The 19858-nt window shown below is 38.1% G+C and overlaps 2 protein-coding genes across 2 annotated transcripts; one reads left to right on the forward strand and one right to left on the reverse strand.

Moving 5' to 3' along the window:
• Positions 1-1275: 1275 nt before the first annotated feature.
• LOC140235962 (uncharacterized) lies at positions 1276-11607 on the reverse strand. Its single transcript, XM_072315958.1, has 4 exons — positions 11289-11607; positions 9511-9652; positions 6486-6676; positions 1276-4912 (listed from the first exon to the last, which is right to left on the reverse strand). Exons 1-4 carry the CDS (start codon positions 11468-11470, stop codon positions 4012-4014), a joined length of 1416 nt encoding a protein of 471 aa, XP_072172059.1. The 5' UTR covers positions 11471-11607; the 3' UTR covers positions 1276-4011.
• Positions 11608-13498: 1891 nt separating this feature from the next.
• On the forward strand, positions 13499-19069 carry LOC140235691 (uncharacterized). Its single transcript, XM_072315709.1, has 3 exons — positions 13499-13739; positions 15176-15333; positions 16315-19069. Exons 1-3 carry the CDS (start codon positions 13540-13542, stop codon positions 17031-17033), a joined length of 1077 nt encoding a protein of 358 aa, XP_072171810.1. The 5' UTR covers positions 13499-13539; the 3' UTR covers positions 17034-19069.
• Positions 19070-19858: the final 789 nt, after the last annotated feature.

A 19858-nucleotide genomic window follows, 5' to 3' on the forward strand; every position in this document is an offset into this window, starting at 1 on the left:
TAAGAATAGCAAACTGCAAGCATCATGATAGGCGCGCTTGTCAGTCATTGCGCGCACATGTACTTTGATGCGCGAAATGAGCGTGAGAAAGGGGACGTGCCGCGCACTCGTGTTTTTGACCCTACCTCACAGTAATATGCGATTGTCATTGGCAGACATTGGTTAGTTCCTTATGATACGGCATTTCGTATTGGCTTAGGAAAGGACGTGGGTGGGGATAAGGATGGCTTAATTTGCATTAAGAAGTGCCTAGGAAGAAATTTCAGAATACCAATTTTGTCTTTCCTAGGCACTTCCTAAGTTTCTGACTTAGGAAGAAACTTAGGAAGAAACTTCAGAAGGCATTTAAATTCCACAGCAGCCCTTTTTTTTTTTTTTGGTGTGTGTTTGTGTTTGTGTGTGTGTGTGTGTGTGTGTGTGTGTGTGTGTGTGAATGTACTCAACAATGAAATCTCGCCTGGTACAACATAACAATCACAACATGAAAGTGCTATTGATCATTAGTATTTTGTAAGCAAAATTACATGATGGGCAGAATAAATGCCTGTATACACTCAGCCAATCACTTGATAAGGACCTGCTTCACTTTATAATGCAAATGTACCCAGATGCCCCTGCATACATGAACTTAGCCTTTTGCAAAGGCGGCTCGCAATGGACTGGAATACGCGGGCGGTGGACTTGTGCACACAGAGATCGGATGGGAGTGAGCTACTCTTGCAGCTCGCTGGTCGCGCACTGTGTGTGCGAGTCCATTGCTCTCTGTGTGCGTGTGCTGAAATTATAGCGAGCTGCCTTTGCAAAAGGCTAACATGAAGTTGATACAGCATCAATGGCTCTGGTTTCACACTGTCACTGATATTCACACACAATATCTTCCATCTTCTGGGCCCTGTTTCATTAAACTTGTTATCAGTGACAACTGCCACATTTCTATGACAAATTTGCTCTCAGCCAATCATTTGCAAGAATTTCAGTAGCTTGTAACAACTATCACAACTTGTCGAAAACGAGGTAGAAAACAAGGTAGAAAAAATCCCTATAAAATCATATTTCTTATTGCTGTTCAGAATTTTGATATATCCATATAACTGTAAAATCAAATCAAAATGTACTAGAAGTCAGTTCAGAAAAAAAAAAATACAAAAAAAAAATATGTGGAAAATTTAACTACAGTATGATGGTTGGTGCACAACAATAAAATGAGTTCATCAAATGTTACAGCCTAATCCAAACATTAAATGACTGGAATACTGCACAAGATGTTTCCAAATTTGTAATAAATGGAGAGTTTATTGAACATAATTTGCCAGTCGCATCAAATAAAATTTGGCAAACCAATCATGCACATGATATGTCCACTGTTATATCATTTTTTTTTTTTTCTCATGGTAACTTTCACACTGAGACCAACTCTTCTCTCATTTTACAAGATTTCTTGATTATGGGTAAATCTGAAATATAAGTGACTGACTGCCATAGAATTTTATACAGCTTTAAGAAAATGGTGGGACCTTTATGGCTGACTAAATCTCTATTTTTCAATGTCTTAGGTTTTGCAATTTTGCATACTTGATCTACTGTGAGGATAAGGATTGCCTTGTATCACGTGACATAGGTGTATTCCCTTCTCGCAAAATTCTTTTGGAATAAACATCACATGAATCTATCACCTGACATTAATGTAAGCACGAATGTCAGTCTCCTCAATTCACAAATTCATTTGATGACTTTTTTGGAACAAATTACCAGCTAGTCTAAAACTGAATTGCCCCTTCATGGATTGTGGTGCTAGAAAAACGTCACATAGCAACTCTTAAATTTGGATTGCTCTTTGTAACTACAGCCAACCTTGCTTAAGTCAACCTCGCATAAGTAGAATTTTCTCTGAGTCGGGTATTTCTTCCATCCAAATAGATTGGACTTGGGCAAAGTTAACTGTATCACAGGGGTGAAGTACTTAGGCAGAGTTGACTGTATTACAGGGGTGAAGTTATCATGTTGATGTGGCATGTGCATAAAAAAGAACAAAACAAAAACAAAAGAAAACTGACAAATGGTGTTCATGTTGCCTTCAATACACATGCCAGTACACTTGCACAGGTTTGAGTTGATTGATAAGAATTGAATGAACATTTTAACTGTGGAATGCCACTTTGCAGCAATAGGTTTTTAGTGTGTTTTCAAAGTTAAAGAGTGCTTCTGATATCATGGAATACATGGGTGTATAATATGTCTTATCAAGAGGAAGCATAAAATACTAAAATTGCAAATATTCAACTTCTTTTCTAATCTTGTGCCTGATGCAAAAATTTACTACAAGAAATGTGTCATTGCACAGCCCTGCACAAATCTATCTGCAGAGTTTCTTTCAAGAAGAATCTCTCTGACATGCAGCTCAATTATGTTAAAGGAGACCTCCAGATGATTTTCAGATTTTTACATTTGAACAACTGTAAATATAGTTATACTGAGGACAGAGTTTCAGAATTTGTGATAACTGGGATGAAAAATAAGAATATTTTCAAAATTTAGAACAAATTGCAATGAACAAGGATGATGACATGGCAGAGTCACCATAAGAATGCATGAGTTGAGGCTCGAGGAAGCAGAACAAAAGAAGAAGGCATGCACAGATTATACACAGGTGAACTTGCAAGCAAGCGGTATTGTCATGGAATTACACTGCTACATTTCTGAAATATGTGAACCTCCTATGTCATCATCCTTGTTCAGTGTAATTTGTTTAAGGTTTTTCAAACTATTGTTTCTCTGCGCAAGAACCACAATAAATTCCATAAATCTATACATGGAGTTGTCGATTTCTGTACTACATGATGTGAAATTATGAAAATCGTCTGGAATGTCCCTTTAATGGATGTGGATTCCTACTGTACAAGCTGAAATTTTCACGTACAGATATTTTCGCGAATTGCTACTTGGAGGACATTTTCGCATGTTGTTAATTTCGCGGTTGCGAGGGTCTAACTGAACTTACTTATTTGCGCGTTATTTTTGCGGTTCAAAGGCGATTCGTGAAATTCGCGAAAATAAAACCACCGCGAAAATTTCAGCTCGTACAGTATTTCACTGGTAAAAATATTTTTATGACAATCAGCCAATTAGGTTGCTGAGATTTTAAACCCACTTCTAAATAAATGTATGAAACACATGGACTTACAATAGTGTACATGCCATGGCTGGTGCCACGTTTTCAAAAGTGTGGGGGGGGGGGGGTAGATTATACAGTGCACTCCCGTTACAACGAACACGGTTATAACGAAGTAAAACTTCTGGTCCCAAAATTATCGCCATTAAAGTCTATGGTACAAAATTCGCTTATAACGAACACGGTTATAGCAAAATTTCGTTATAACAAAGTCTTTTCAGAGCGCCACAGACAAAGAAAAACAAAAGAAATGTGCTCCGTTATAACAAAATGAGGATCGTTTTCGAAAATACATGGCGGAACAAGCATTTATCTAGCGTCTCTGCATACGCGAACGCGTCACATCACTGTGTGTTCGCTTGGTGTGTCACACACAGTTTCCGAGGGGAACTTGCATTATTGTAATACAATAATCTGAAATTGAATGACTATTTGTTTTATTGTTCACATAGCTTTCCAGTGTATGACAGGTATTCAACAAACAGAATATGGTATTATGCGTGGCTTCCTTGTTTTCCTATATATTGTATTTGTTCGGTTACAACGAAATTTCGTTATAACGAAAGAAAACTGCCGGTCCCGAGCATTTCGTTATAACGGGAGTGCACTGTATTTCTGATGCCACTTCGGGGTTTCATCAGCTGATATTTGTCTGATTTTGGCTCAAACTTTTTACTGAACCATCACTGGTGTTCCCATGCCCTACAAACAGCTCTTTCACATAAGTTCCCTTTTGAAACACACCACCAACAAAAAATAATAATAATAACAATTCCTTAATTTCAGTCTTTTTATACATTGAGGAAGACACAAGAAGAGATGATGCCTGGATGTCTAAAAGATCACACCCATTCCATTTGATGTTTATGCTTTTTCTTCTTTTTTGGCAAAGAAGGGGAAGATTCATCCTTGGTCCTACACACGTCATTTTGTGTAGTCCTTTCAAAATGGTACACTGAACCATTCATGTCATTTGCCGGTGGGCTATGAGTCCGTTTAAGGTTTGTAGGCCTGTTCTGCACCTTGCTCTCAAGAACATCCTCCATATCGCTGGGCGTTCCAATCAGTGTTGCACTTTGGGGACAGTCCATGTCCTTTGTCTTGTTCTTCTTCTTTTTCTTCTTCACCTGATGTGATTCTGCACTACTCTCTTCTGTTTTAATCTCCACACTGTGCTCTTTTCCCTCCGTCCTGCTTCCTCTTACACTAAGCTTTGATTCACTTGTCACTGTGTTCTTGCCTGCCCGACAGCTCATAGCAACATCGTAATCTCCCGGAGAGTCTACCTCTACTTTGATATTCATCAAAATTTCATCACCACCATCCATCTCTCTTTCTTTTCTTTTCTTTTTCTTCTTCTTCTGAATTCCTTCTCCTACTAATGTGCTTCCCTCTTCAACTTTTACACCCCTCTGTTCACTGGTAGAGAGTCGCTCTGTATTGTAGACTTCCTCAGTGTCAGGTTCTACTTTAATTTGTTTGATTCCAATCTCACAATCAGCTCTCTCTGTGTCAGACTTTTCCTTTTCTTTCTTTTTCTTCTTTTTCTTCTTCCTCTTCTCCGTGTCATCATTCATGACCTCTGAGAAGCTTTCTTCTGGGTTGCTGAAGAATCCACTGTCATGTTTCTGCTTCTTGTCCAGAGCAGTAAACATTTGTCCACCTCCTGCATCCATCTCATCCAGAGGTTCTTCTTTGGGGACTATGACAGGTGGCTTGGAAGAGCCTTGAAGTTCTGGAAACCTAAAAAAAAAAAAAAAAAGACAAAATGAAATGCCACACTTTTTGTCAGTGCTCATGAACCACCCCAATTTCAGACAAATTACATACAATATACCACTATTATTTCTATTACCTACCAACATCATCTAGTGGGAGTTTCTTTTTCTTTTCATAACAGATAGGGTGATTATTTACCTCTACACAGTACTGATATCAGAACATGAAGTTTTCCCCCTGCTAAACAGCATGGCTGGATGTGGAGAACACAAGCTCTTGACATTAAAGGGACGCAGTCCTCACGAATTTAAAAAAAAAATATGTCGTTGTTGGTACCTCCAATGAACTACTTTCACCAAAAACAAACTTTCAAATCATCAAATAAGCTGGTAAATTTTGATTGAAAAAGTGTGAATCTGCATGGTGAATACGCTAATGAGCAAGTCTTGGCGGAGAGTCAGACGTCACCGAGGCACAACTCTTCCCAGCCGTGTTCTGCTTGTCATGCGTACGCTCCCTAGTTATTTATAAATACATGTTTACTATTTATTTTTATATTAATTGTATATATAAATAAGCTTGAAATATTTTGTTGGAAATAATAAAACCACATATTGTAACATGTTATGAAAAAATTAGATATGATCATTTTGAACACTTAAATTGGTTTTCTGAGGCACGGCTGTCAACTTGAGAGTAGGGCATCAATGACGTTGCACCTTTTGGCAGGCTCTTACACGATCGCTTGCAGGAATTATTTTTTTTTTTAAATCGCGTACAGAGACAGTGTTTGCTTTCCACGTGTATAAATTGGTGAAAGGTTCTATTTTTTACTCTTCTTACTTATCATACAGTGAAAATTCTCAGGACTGCCTCCCTTTAAGAACCTCCTGTCGCTGGAACGAACACTAACATACACTTGTATTGCTGGACGGGCATGCAGACTCTCCTGTTACTACTCATTATACATATAGTAGTCTCTTTTGAGACTTATGAAATAAAATACTTCATGTGAATCATGGTATTTTTTGTATTGGACTTGAATGTATTTCTGTATCACCAACTTTTCTTGTGTATTTGGGAATTTCCAAGATAAAAGGGTCAATTTCAGGGATGTCTGGTTATTTTCTATTTCCAATGTCATTACCCCCTAATACAATACCATATGTGAGAACACTTTAATGAGAGATAACTTTGTTCCAAAATAATTAAAACAAGCAATTCACCAGAATCTATCCCAAAATCAAATTATGGGGTGAAAATATGAAACACTAGATTGATGTACTAACATTATGAAGGTTAAATCATAAACATTCATTGAAAATTGTTCGCTTTTCAACTGAATGGCCTGACATTACTTAGAAAAGATAACAGGCCTGATCTACCTTAAATTCTATAGAACACTGTGTTTTTATTTATACCATTTCTAGACTTAGTAGAGAACATACGTGTACACTTCCTCATGGACTTACAAAACTGACACACTTTTTGTCAGTGCTGCATCACGAACATGTGCAAGTGTTCTTACAATCTAACTTGCACAAAAATTTCAATTTTTACAGTTTCTCAAATCACATTCCATGAGAGAGTGTCTCACCTGTCACCAGTAGGCGTGGCCTTGATGGCTATCAAACCATCTTTAGCCTGGATGTGGGTCACCATGGCCATGACCTTCGACCCACGAGGTAACCTCTTTTCCAGGTCAGGGTCGTGGAGAGGGAAGGAGAGGTTGAACCAGTCGTGGACCAAACAGCTGACATGATCGCCTGCATACTCGTTTACCTGGCACTGCAACAAATCACACACACTTAGAATTAAGAGAAATGCAACCCATTTGAGTTTAAAGGCATAGTATAGTTTTAGCTGAGTTGGAGCTTCAGGTTTCCAACTTTTCCTTTGTGAGATAATGAGAAACCTCTTCTGAAATATTAAAAAGCCTACAATTCTAAAGGAATTCAAAGTTTATTTGTTGTAAAATGGCTGAGACATCCGCAAACAAAGAGGTCCTAATAAAAGATAAGACCCACCTTTTATCAGGACTACTTTACTTTGTTTTTTGATGTCTCAGTCATTTCAAAATCAATTTTCTTCAACAAGAAAAATGTGAATTCCTTTCAGAATTGCATGCTCTTTAATTCATAAGAGGTTTCCTATTTTCTTGCAAAAAGTTAAAATCTGAATCAACAATTTCTACCAATTCCTGTTTACCTATTTCAGCTTAATGCCAGCATGGAACACTTGAAGCAGCCCAAATATATTGTAGGCAATGGTTAACAACTTGCAAATGAAGTTTAAAGGGAATGTACAGTACTGGTTGAAGTGGGGATTCATGTTTTGAACATTCCTAAGTGCGATAATGAGAAACCTCTTATGAAATATGAAAGAGCATGTAATTTTAAGAAGGATTCAACGTTTATTTGATGAAAATTGGTTTTCAAATGGCCGAGATATAAAAAAAAGTGATAACAATAAAAGGCGACAGGCCACGCCTTTTATCAGGATCTCTTTGTTTCGCCTTGTTTTTGGATACAACAATATCTCGGCCTTTTCAAAACCGATTTTCATCAAATAAACCTTTGATACCCCTTAGAACTGCGTGCTCTTTGACATCTCATAGAGTGGTTTCTGAATATCTCGCAAAACGTTAAAAGCTAAATCCTCACCTCAACCATAACTGTACACACCCTTTAAAGGTAGGGGATACCTTTTACAGACCTCCCAAAATGCAGCAAAACATTAAATATGAACCTCAGGGGACTTGTTTAGGCCACTGCTGAGAAATTTGGAAGTCAACAGTTATCTACAATTTGAATAATGCACAAAACTCAACTACTCAGTAGTTCTGTGTGTCAGCCACACTTACGCCTTTTTGTTGCAGTCTTCTGTATTTTTTTATCAATAAACACAAATCTAATGTATAAGAGCTGATGTAATAACATATAGAGTGTGTGGCAAGAATGTATATAGAAATGTTTGTAAGTTTTGATGAACTTTCTTCACAAAATATACATGATGGACACACATGCAGTGCATGGGTCTGCAAAGGTAGCCTAGTAATATACTGGAATTTACGGTGAGCCCCGAAAAAATTCAATTCAAAATCTAACAGTCAATAAAAATGTACTAAATGTTACCTTCCACTTTCAATACTTTATGGGAGTTTCTAAAATGATACTCTCTTCAACATACCACTGTCTTTATACAACTCTTCATTTAAATGCAAATGGGATTCCCTACCTTTAATGGAACAATACTTCAGTTCATACATGTACGCAGTGAAAGATGAGACTCTCTATTGAGCAGAGGGAAGTCTGTTTGAATGGAGCATTTCATTTTTGGCTGGTGTACATCTCTTTTGAAGGCTTATGGAATTAGAGCTATGTTTGTCAATACCTTTGTTGCCCCTGTCACAAAATGCTTGATGGCAAGATAGACACCATGTACATATAACACTGATTCATAAATCGCCTGATAAAAATGTCATCATCAGCCATGTAATGTGAAGGATAAAAAGGCAAAAACCAAAATTAACTTTGCTGTGAAACAACATGATTTAAACAAGAGTATCATTTCTAGAACAATCACGAAACTTATTTTCTCTTAGTGAGGTAAAGATTGGCAGAAGACAACAGCCAAGTGAAAACGAGTGAAATCCTCAAGAATGCAAAACACCTCTGCAAAACTACAAAATGGAAAAACACATACATATTTCCCGACTTGACGCTTCAGCAGAGGTAGGAGAGAAAATTCCTGAGAGAGGAACTACGTAGAAGAGAAAATGGTGAAGTCAACTTGAAAATCTACAGAGGACGAATTTCTAAATCTTCACCGTTGACCAGAACGGAACAGAAAACTGCAGGAGAACCTACAACTAGAAATTGCAACGGATACTGGTACTCTGTATCAACAGACCAAACCAGACCATCTGGCTCTTCCAATGGCCTAGACAATTTGCATAGCTCAGATTTCTTCCAGCAATATACATATTCCGGGACAAGAGGTCACACACTCAAGCTCAAGAAACCCTACGCAAACTCATATGTATGGCAAAGGAATTTCTCACACCGAGTACAGCTGTAGTTAATCTGTGGAACAGCCTACCACCTGAAGTCATCGATAGCAGCAGCATCAACACCTTCAAATCAAATCTTGAAAAGTCATGGAAACATAAATTCAACTGTTACAACCCGGATACTAAATTCCCATGATGCTCCTGCCCTACGCATACAAATAGTAGAGCAAACAACATTCGCAGCAAGATTCAAGAGGATGCAGAGAGGCAAATAAGTCCAGTATACTTTATGCCCCACATCAAGGTGAACAAGGTGAACATAAAAAGTCATTGTATGAGCTGAGAGAGAATTTAAGAATATAACAAGCAGAGAAGCTTGAACCAACAGATTTCTTATATTTACCCATTCATATGTTCACTTATCATGCATGGTGCAGCACGATTTTGAAATGAATGACAAATTGTGCCAAGTACAATACATTAGGAATCAATTTTCCACAAGATTGCAAACATATGACAATGATGAATATGATTATAACCTAATCATATATTTCTTTTCTATTTATTCAGTGCTTCCTTGTATGTTAAGAATATTTGATAATTCACTTACCTTCAAAACTGAACCCAACGTTGGCTGGAATACAACGGCTTTGAATGTCACATCAAAGTGAATAAATGGCTGATCATCAAAAATGGAGCCCGTTGACTGCAGCAACTTGAGGTCTGTGTAGGCCAGTGGGATGGCCTGTAGGCTACAGAGAGAGAGAGAAAGGTAGAGAGAGAGGGAGGGATTGATGGTATCACTACCATACATACTGAGAAGTTTAATGACAAAAATTTATTCTTTCAATAAAGTAGGGCCTAGTACTAGTGACTGTTTGCATGTTCTCTGTCCAAAGCAAACACTGCTTTAACAACAATTAGACAATCTAGATTAGACAATTTCTTGCTGTTCATACACTGTAGCAAACTTTTAAAGACCTGCTAAACTGTAAAGTCACATCACCTCGGCAAATTCTAATCAAAAGGGATATCAGAAATTCCAACTTGCCTGGTTTTTTACACAATACAAAATCAACACATTGTACGTTTACAATTCATCCATCTGGAACTGTGGAGTGTGGAAGGCCAAGGGTAAGCTAGATTTTTCTTTCTTCTTCTTTTTCTTCAACTTGTCACATGAACGAATGATTGATAGTCAATAATACTGGCTGTGCTTTCAGAATAATATAATCTAGGGTCTACTTGAATTAAAGAGCTGAGACAAAAATTATGAGACACAACAAGACGAGTGCAAGTGTGGATATTATGAATTGAGAAGACAGAAAGCAATTAAAAATAAACAATTTTTATTTAGATGTAAATCATAGCAGATTTATCTTGTTGGCAAGGTGGTATGGCAGCATCTGAACATATCGTTGACATCAATTAACCGCAAACTCATGAGGGAAGACCGAGTACTTCAGTCACTTCAGCGACGTCCATGATACTGGAATTTTACCAAGGAGCTTGATTGTACCAAGGAGGTTCAAGAGATGGAGTAACAACAGTGTCATTCCCTTTGATCCCATGTTTGAAGCGGCCGCTCAAAAATATTTGAAGCATCGCTGTGCCAAACAGGGTCTGCCGCGCAGATACGAAGACAATTGACTCGTGTCTCGCTGCATAATCACCAGCCACTTTCAAAGGAAGATGTGTCTTTATGATGGTAATTACTTTTCACTATTCCTTCTTATAAAAAGGTAGGGTCTAGTAGTAGGTCTAGGGTAGGACTCTAGATCTAGGTGGTACAGACACGAAAATGCGCGAATAGAAATTGAGCAAAAAATGCTGAAATAAAGATGAAAATTATTCAACTGGCATACCCGGGCGCTAATCTGATGCATCTATCAATAAAGAATTATGCTTGAAGATTATTCCATATCATTATTAGTTTCATTTTTGGAAATTAGTAACGGTTAGTCCTAGATTCTAGAGTGTGTAAGAGGAAAAGTGATTAACCAGCTTTCCACTCCAGGATGGTCAATGGTACAGTTTCGAAGTTACATTTTCACATGATACAGCTCTGATTTACCCTTCTGGACAAATTTCTGGACGGGATTGACTTTGTTTACATGCTCCATCATTAAGTGACATTTCATTTCATTTCATAAATAAATAAGCAAAATTATGACCAACATAAAAAATGATTACGTTCAAAATTATGAATCTTCAAGACCTTCAGGCTTCAGTCGATTGCTCAGCAAGACGACGGCGGCCTCGACCATCGCATCGATCATCAAAGGCACAAGTGCACCTGTGAGGCTGTGGAATTCTTTTGTACATCAATAGAAAACTGAAAGCTGTTTGAATAATTACAGCCAGTTGGAACTCCTTGATTGTACGAACCTCTCCGAGTATCGCCCTATTTCGGCTTCCAATGTCTCCAACGCTCCCTTCTTCAGCCGCCCGAGGTAGCGGGGTGAGAGAGCGAAGTGTCGCTGGGACTGCACCACACGGCAGCCATTCGTGGGATCCTTCGTCAATTTTACGACCTTCTTGAAGATACCAAATAAGCTGGCGTTATTCATGTCGATTCCTGAATCAGTCAAATACTCTGAAATTCAGGCGGTATACCTTTGGTAGACTTTAGTGATGTGGACAGAACAGAATTTACAGAGAAAAATAGTATAAAACAATCCTCCTCATGGCGTATCTTGGTACGACGTACGTGCGTACAACGTGCGTCTGCATCACATGTGTGTGTGCCGCGTGCCTTACTGCAATGCACACCACACCTACATACAACCAGTCAGACCGCAACGCTGCTGTTAATGAGCTCAAATCAAAAATTTATCGTACGCGCAGGTTTTTGCGCATGTCCTTCTCAGCACCCGAGATTTTGCGAGATAATTCAGAGACAAAGTGCATGGTCTACGAGATTCACTTATTGGCGACATGAAGATCTACTATCCGTGACCAATTGACATGGTTTGTGAATATTTGAAATAAATCACACCTTTTAATGCTTACATTATACAAAATGAGCTTATGATATCATTATTCATATCTCTGCATTATATCGATATTTTCCAAACGACCCTGAGACAAATTAGAACAAGGCTTTCTATTTATTGCCAACCCGACCCGTTCATAGGTTGAATCACCACATGAATGATAGTCAACGTTTTAGATATACCTGTTATAACAGCACACTAAGAACTGAATTGGTCCCTGGCTTAGAAAACAATAAAAATTGAAAGTCTCGTCGAGTAAAAATCATAGTGTGGCAATTTGAGATACATGCGCTCCCAGGGTATCATTAGATAAATTACTCAGCGATGTATACAGTGGATTAATAAGGAATAATTATTCTAATACCAAAAAGAGAGCCCCAAAGAACTCATGTGTGCAAACACAGTGCTAGATCTTGTATTATTGATTTGTATGCTACTTATTAATGCACTCTACTCTTATCTAGTTGTGCCGGCAAAAAAAAAAAAAAAAAGTTCAAGCCAAAGTTGAGCTGTCGATCAGAGTGGAGTGTTGTTCTTGTTGTTTACGTGGAGATCTTACACCAGCTGCAGTTGCCTGAACCTGAGCGCGTATACACACATTGTGCGCGCGCACACACACACCCCATATAGGGTCCTACACTGTCATCTACACACAGTGTATTACTGTTATGTAGAGTACACGTTTACTGTCATTCCGCGAGGTGCGTTCAACTCTCCACTCAGAGGGAATTAACCAATCAGAAACGCGTATTCGCGGCAAACTGAAATCTCGTCAAAAATTAACTGTACAACGCAATGATTTATTCGCCAACCTGACCCGTTCATAGGATCAGTCCACATGAAGTCATTATGTTTTCATAGAATGATATTTCCTCTTTCATTTTATAGCTCTTCCATTTTGGTCCACCTTAATTTCGTCGGTCTAGTGTACCCCTTAAGAAGAATGGAAAATATGCAAATTTTGTGTTTTATAATTTCCTTGTTCAGTATATTTTATATGTCATAACCTTTCAAGTGGTCGAATTTCATCAAAGTACAACTCTTCAGCTTTTTATCGATATATAAATCATGAAGATTGATAATGTCGTTTAGATTTACAGACACTCTAAAAATGTGGTCTCCCAGCTCATTACGTATTCATGTCCGCGAGGTCCATGCATACGCGTACGATAAATGCGAAGGCTTTTCAGGACGTTGCGGTCTGACTGCAACGACTAGTTCAAAGCTAGCAAACTGGCATGGCTCTTTTGACCTATTATCAGCCGCTACAGATTTTTAAGTTACTGTTAAGGCAAGAAAAATCATATTGTACGATTTTCAATGGCTTAAGAAGCCTTATTTTAGCTATTTTACTCATTATAAATCATTAAAAGAAAAATTGTTTGCAATAAATGAGGAATTTTAGGCAAATATTAAATTTTGGTGATACAACTAGCTTCTTCGGAGTTAGGCTTGGCTCCAGGAGAGGCTGGTTTAATTGTTATACTGAATACGAAGGAAAACGTAAACCCGCAGTAGTCATGTCACACATACAGTGCATCATATCACTAGTGTGATGTACAGTGTATCCTGCCCGGTGCTCCCTGCCCTGTCCCACTGAGGCTGTCAACAGTACTTCAGTCACATCTTTGTCATATCTACTAATGTTGGTAAACGTTTGCAACATGTCCCGTACAGGTATATATTCCAGGCTATTTCTAGCCGCTTCTGCTTGTTCCAGACGAGATGGTCGCAACATTTACAGCATGTCCACAACGGTCTGTCGTAAATCGCCGGTAGGGGCGGTAGGCGCAGGCCTGATGCAGGAGATTAGCCCTGCACGGTGCCCCGCGGCCGCGTACAGGTATGTGCAACAGGTATCGTATAGCAGGTAGCGGGTGTGGGTGGGTCACTGTTTTTTATCACTTTTTAGTCTACTGAAACACAAATGTTAAAGGAAAGAAATTCGGCATGAAATTCTCTATTTTTAAGAATTACAAAAAAGAAGAAGAAAGTCTCCATTTCTGAATTTGAGAATAAATGAACTAATCCACTGGCACTGACAAGTCGCTGATGATGTTAACAATAACAAGGTCAACATAGTGAAAGTGCACTCCTCAGCTCATTCCATTCATCTTAATTCTGATGTTGACGATTGTTGTGATTGTGCAAAATATTATAGACTGTCTATGTAATAAATAACTAAGGTTGGCATCATTAGATTTATTACCTCCACCAAAAGGGAGGAGGTTATGTTTTCGTTACCGTTGGCATGGTTTGTTTGTTCGTTCGTTCGTTTGTCCATGCGCAAAATAACTCAAAAAGTAGTTAATGGATTGGGATGAAACTTGCCGGAATGGTTGAGAATGATACAAGTACCAAACGATTAACTTTTGGTAATGATCCGAGAATTTTGGGGGAATTAATGAAGGATTTTTGACATTTTGGTAGGTAGGGTCAATGACAATGAACTTTAGAGTTCAGGCTGCGCGTATTTGAGTTTGCATGCGCGCACTAAAGTGCATGCTCTAGTTTCTGCTAGGGCGAGGCGCGCCGTGCAGCTTAGGGTTTATGATGTAATGAAGGCTTCTATATTGGGAAATTGGGCGACTTTCAGCACACAACGCTAAGTACTTATATGGGTAACTATACACAGCCCAGTCGCTGTACGTAGGTACGTCGCGGCACGGCGTACTTACAGCGTCTGGTCGGACTATTATATGGGTAGAAATCACTGATATCTCTATGGAAGAACAAGATCAGTGGTGGAAATGAGCTGCATGCTTGGTGGAGGTCTGCGCTCTCAGAGTGCTTTTCTAGTTATTGTTGTTATAATATGTTGTATAAAGGGGTCTACTGACAATATTAGACTTGCCACCACCGGAAATGGTTTGTAATGAAGGCCTATACTATAACTGACTCTGTTGTCTGTACCCACGACTGTGTATCAAAACACAAATCATCATTTTATTAATTGAGGGTCAGTATTTACCCAAAGTTTGGTCTGTATCATCATGTCAGGTATATGTTCCGTGGAGACTACATACGTCTGGCTCCACAGAATTCCCTTTGTGGAGGAGATTCATAAAAAACTAAGAAAAAAATATTTAAAAAGCAAGAACAAAACAAAACAAAAACACTCTGGTTGCTGGACGTATGCAGACAAAATATTCTGTCTAGGGTCTAGTATTTTTATTACGATTATCAATGAATGCAGAAGTACTTTGTATTTTTATACTCATTCTCACTTCCTTCCACTCTTTTCTTATCTGTCTTTCTTGTAATGACATTATCTTCCAGGACCAGTCTTCCCACCAGGACTCTGGCATCCTCCCCAGGCATTCCTGTAGAATGGACGAAGCTAATGAAACAGTTCCAGGAGAACAAATTGGAACAAACTGATCTCGTGAAATCCTACATCAACAAGGACCTGGGCTATGGGGAATTCAACAAATTTGGTAGAGATGCTTACAAACTGTAATTTGTATTGAAAATACTACTTTAATATGGCTCTTTTACAATGGATTCTCGAAACCATCACAGATTTTTGTTTTGGCAGATGTGGCTTTCTAATAATCAATGTCATATTCTTTCTTGCAGTCTTTCAAAATGCAATTCTAAACCATTTTGAAGTTTGTGCATCGAAGAAATTGTCATGGTTGCATCAAAATTAGACCTTACAACACAAGAACTAAATGGATTTTTATATTTTCCCATATTTCACAATTCTTCCTAAGCTGACCTCTAAATCTAACTCCAGGCCTATGTCACGAGGACAATATGGTTGAAATGAGCTTTTTTTAAGGATAAGAGAGAGGGAAGGAGAAAAAATAGAAAAGAAAGACAACTGTCTCTTATAGTGCATGTGTGCATGATTACTGTGGTGGATGTGTATATTGTACATTTACAAGCTTTATGATAGAAATGGTACTTGAATAAGGCTGAGATTGCAGCAAGTGCCAAGATGCTAATCCTACAGTTACATTTTGATTTGAAGACTTTTAGCAGAAGTTGGCTCCAGCATACAGCTTGTTAACAGGTCAGAAAATAGACAAGGGTGTGACAAATTACATTTGTACATGTACCATAAAAGTTCAATCAGTTATGCTTGCAATCAAATGCAGTTTGATCAAGGGCCATAAAAATGACAGACTTAATTTTATTTTATACATTTTATTGTTTGTTATACATTGTATTTCTAACCTTTCCACCAAATATTTAATTAAAGGTGTATCCCTATCTGTGTAAGGATACAGGTGTATTGAAAGAGACATGTCTACCCACATTAAGTTTCTCTGAAAAAAAGAAAGAAAGAAAAGAGAACACTTGCACAAAGAATAACAGACTTTGTGGCAAGGGGAAGGGACCCTCTGAAATAAAAAGAAAAAAGAATTAACATGGTACCCTTATATTTGATTTCTTATTTCTCTTGTTCATAGGTAAAATCAACCCATGGTGCATGGCAGATTACTTTGAGGGCAGTTTGAACTTGTTCGATGTAGAATTCGAGGGGGCCTCCGTCTTTGCACGCAACACTGTGATGAACTTTACACAAGGTCTGGAGAGGAGACTACACCTTGATCACGCCCTCAAGTTCAATGCCAGGGTCAGCTTTCTTGGTAAGAGCACTGTATGCTGGGATACACAGTGTGTAGATCCGGACACCAATGAGGAGCTAGCTACATACACCATTCAGATGGTGACAGTGGACATGAAAGTGCGACGACCTGCTCCCTATGCTCACCTTCTGAAACACTTTTGCCCAACAAACGTACGGGAATCCCCACCAAAAGGCTTCGACCTGGAGTTCAAGCCAGAGAATGCGTACAAACATTCCTTCGTCGTCAACTGGAGTGACACCGACTTCAACTCGCACCTCAACCAAGCAGACATGCTGCGAATGTGCATGGATTGTGGGAGCTTTGCCTCAAGAGAGGGAGCCCTTTCAGCCTTCAGCCAGGAGCTGGTCGCGTATGACCTCAAACGCTGCTCTATTATGTTCATGCGAGAAGCCCGTCCCGGTCAGGAGGTAGTAGTGGAGTGCTACGAGACGGAAGGACGCCCTCTTGAGCTTAACTTTACATTCTCTAAGAAGGGAGACCTTATTACTGCAGTGCAGTTAGAGTTTTATGATGGAGATTCTGGGTCTGGTCAGTAAAGATTAAAGATTACAGACCTTCCAGACTGGATAAGTGTATAATGTGATAAAAGGTCAGTGTATTTGTACCAAGCATGCCTTAAGATATGTCTTCGTAGCACTATTGAAAGATTCTACAGTTAACCTTGCTTAAGTTGACCTTGTAAGAATAATCACCCTATTGGAAGGTCTTTCCAAGTCCTCTTCTCTTCATATTCTGTTGGTTTTAATCCCTCATAAGTCAAATTTCTCTAAGTCTAAGAGCTCTATTTCTCCATTCTAAATAGATTTGACTCGGACAAGGTTGACTGTACTTCACCCGGAAATGCAGAAATATTTTGTTTCATTTATCTGTATCAACTCAACAGCAGTGCAATCATTTTTAGTGTTCAAACATTTCATTTGATGAAGTTGATGTACCCAAGGCATATCATATATGACGCTGTATGTACAAAATGTAATGCCTATGAGAGAATTGTCAACTTATGGTGTTGGCTAATTGTGAAGTGCATAATGTAGAACAGGGAAGCTGAAACCTGGTCAAATCTTGCACTCTTGACAACTCTGTTGTAGCATTTTCTGTCATGAACATTGCATCAATTTACAGAGCCAGAAACGTATCCTAATCGGTTTATAATAAACACCATGATTGGCTGAAATTTGGGATTTAATGTGAAGTAAGGTGCAATTGAATGCTGATTCTCATGAAGTTGGATATTATGTCACTTTTAATGCAGTATGTTGTACATGTATTGAGATACACGTACATGTATATGTTTGAAAAATCTAAAGGGCTGAAATAGGAAATGTTTGCAATAAGTTTGTGGAGCAGTTGTGGACTAATCTTTGAGTCAAAGGATTTCCCAAGGGCTTGTTTGTTTGTTTGTTTGTTTGTTTGTTTGTTTGTTTGTTTGATTGATTTTAACAGCAGATTCAGCAAGAATTGTAACGTGTAGTGCTAAGGATGCATGTTGGCTGTGTTGATTTCTTCCATTAGCCTCTATGAGAAGGCCAAAAAAGTTCATACATGCATACATGTGTGCATTTTTAGTTTTTTTTACAATATTTATTGTACATGTAATATACAAAATTCACTAAATTGCAGAAAGGTTTAATTGAAGGAAAATTATATCCATCTCACTCAGATAAAGATCCCGCTTCATTACTTCATATAGAATCATGTGAATATCTATTGGTCTGCCCCACACCACAAAAGTAGGCAGGTAATGCAGACCTATGGGTGTTCAGAATAAGTGAAATATCAGAGTAGGCTTCTGTGTAATGTGAAATAAGATGTTAGTCTGAAATTGTAGATCAACACTAAAATTAGCCATCTGTGACTTGGCAGCAGCCTAGCTATGCAAAGTAGATTTGTTGTACACATGTGAATGACCAATGAGGTCATAAATCACCAAGTACATGTATACGTTATGTTATTTGTATATGGTCCAGACAAGCCTTATTCCTGGAGTAGGTTTTGCTTGTTGGGATCCTCTTTGGGATCAGAATTTTAGAAAGTGAGCACTCACTTCCTGTGAAGGGAATCTGTCGTAGCATTTAATTTTTGTTTCATTATGAGATACAACTCATTATGAAGATGAAGTATAATTCTTTGTTTTCCTGATGATCTTTACAAGGTATTTGATTTAAATAATAGTCATGTCGAGTGTGTGAATAGAATACAAAATGTAGTTGCATACACACATGCACAAAGGAGGAAAAAGACTTTTTATATTGAAGGTGCAAGTGCGCCATTTGCTGCATATTTCATTTTGCATTTTATTTGTACATTGTATTTTTATCTTGGCTGCAAGGTACTGTTTGTGTTAATCCTTCCCAATATGAAGCTGTAAAACAGGTCTGGGTTGTTTCAGCATATGATGCAGCTGTTTCAGTCTTGTTTTATATGTTCCTTCTGTCATGTTGTATTCCGCTGTAGTTTTATTCTCATGAAATTTGTGATACATTGTATATGCCTCTATGGTATCTGAAATATTGTGTTTTATTGCTGCAAGACGTTTATCTGAAAGGGATTGAAATAAATCTGTAAATGTGAATGAAAAGTTTACATGTTTGAATCAGTGTTTTCTCCTCTTTAAAGGACAAGTTCACCTTCATAAACATAAGGATTGAGAGAATGCAGCAATATTAGTAGAACACATCAGTGAAAGTTTGAGGAATATTGGACAGTCGATGCAAAGTTATGAATTTTTAGAATTTTTGTGTTGGAACCGCTGGATGAGGAGACTACTAAGGCTCGTGTTGTCATATGAGTACAACAGTACACGCTGTATAAAGAAAATGTAAAGAAAATTCAACATACACTGTATTTTCAATTTTTTCGCATAATAAAAAAGCACTTGACTTGCCTCTTTCTAAAGGCAATGGGAATAATATTACCCATAACATATGTCAGTAACGAGTCAAGGGAATGTGTACTTTTTTCAAAAGATGAAATTTTGTGAAATTTTCTTTATATTTTCCTTATATTGTTGTACGCATGTGACATCATACACTGCAGTAGTCTTCTCATCCAGCGGTGACTGCACAAAAACTTCAAAACTTCATAACTCTTGAACGGATTGTCCGATTTTCCTCAAGCTTTCAATGATGTGTTCTACTACTATTGCTACATTCTCTCAATCCTTATGTTAATGAAGGTGAACTTGCCCTTTAATGTTGACATACTTGAAGAGGAATGAGAGCCACTGGGGTAATAATGAATTATTTTCACTAAACTGTGCCATCCAATATTCAGCACAAACTTTGCAGTGATTTAAAGATTTAATAACTGTGATGTTTACAGTTCACAAGGAATCTCTGCATGTGTGTGTAAATGTTTGTGT

This window comes from Diadema setosum, chromosome 12 (assembly GCF_964275005.1).
Source record: "Diadema setosum chromosome 12, eeDiaSeto1, whole genome shotgun sequence".
Lineage (NCBI taxonomy): Eukaryota > Metazoa > Echinodermata > Echinoidea > Diadematoida > Diadematidae > Diadema > Diadema setosum.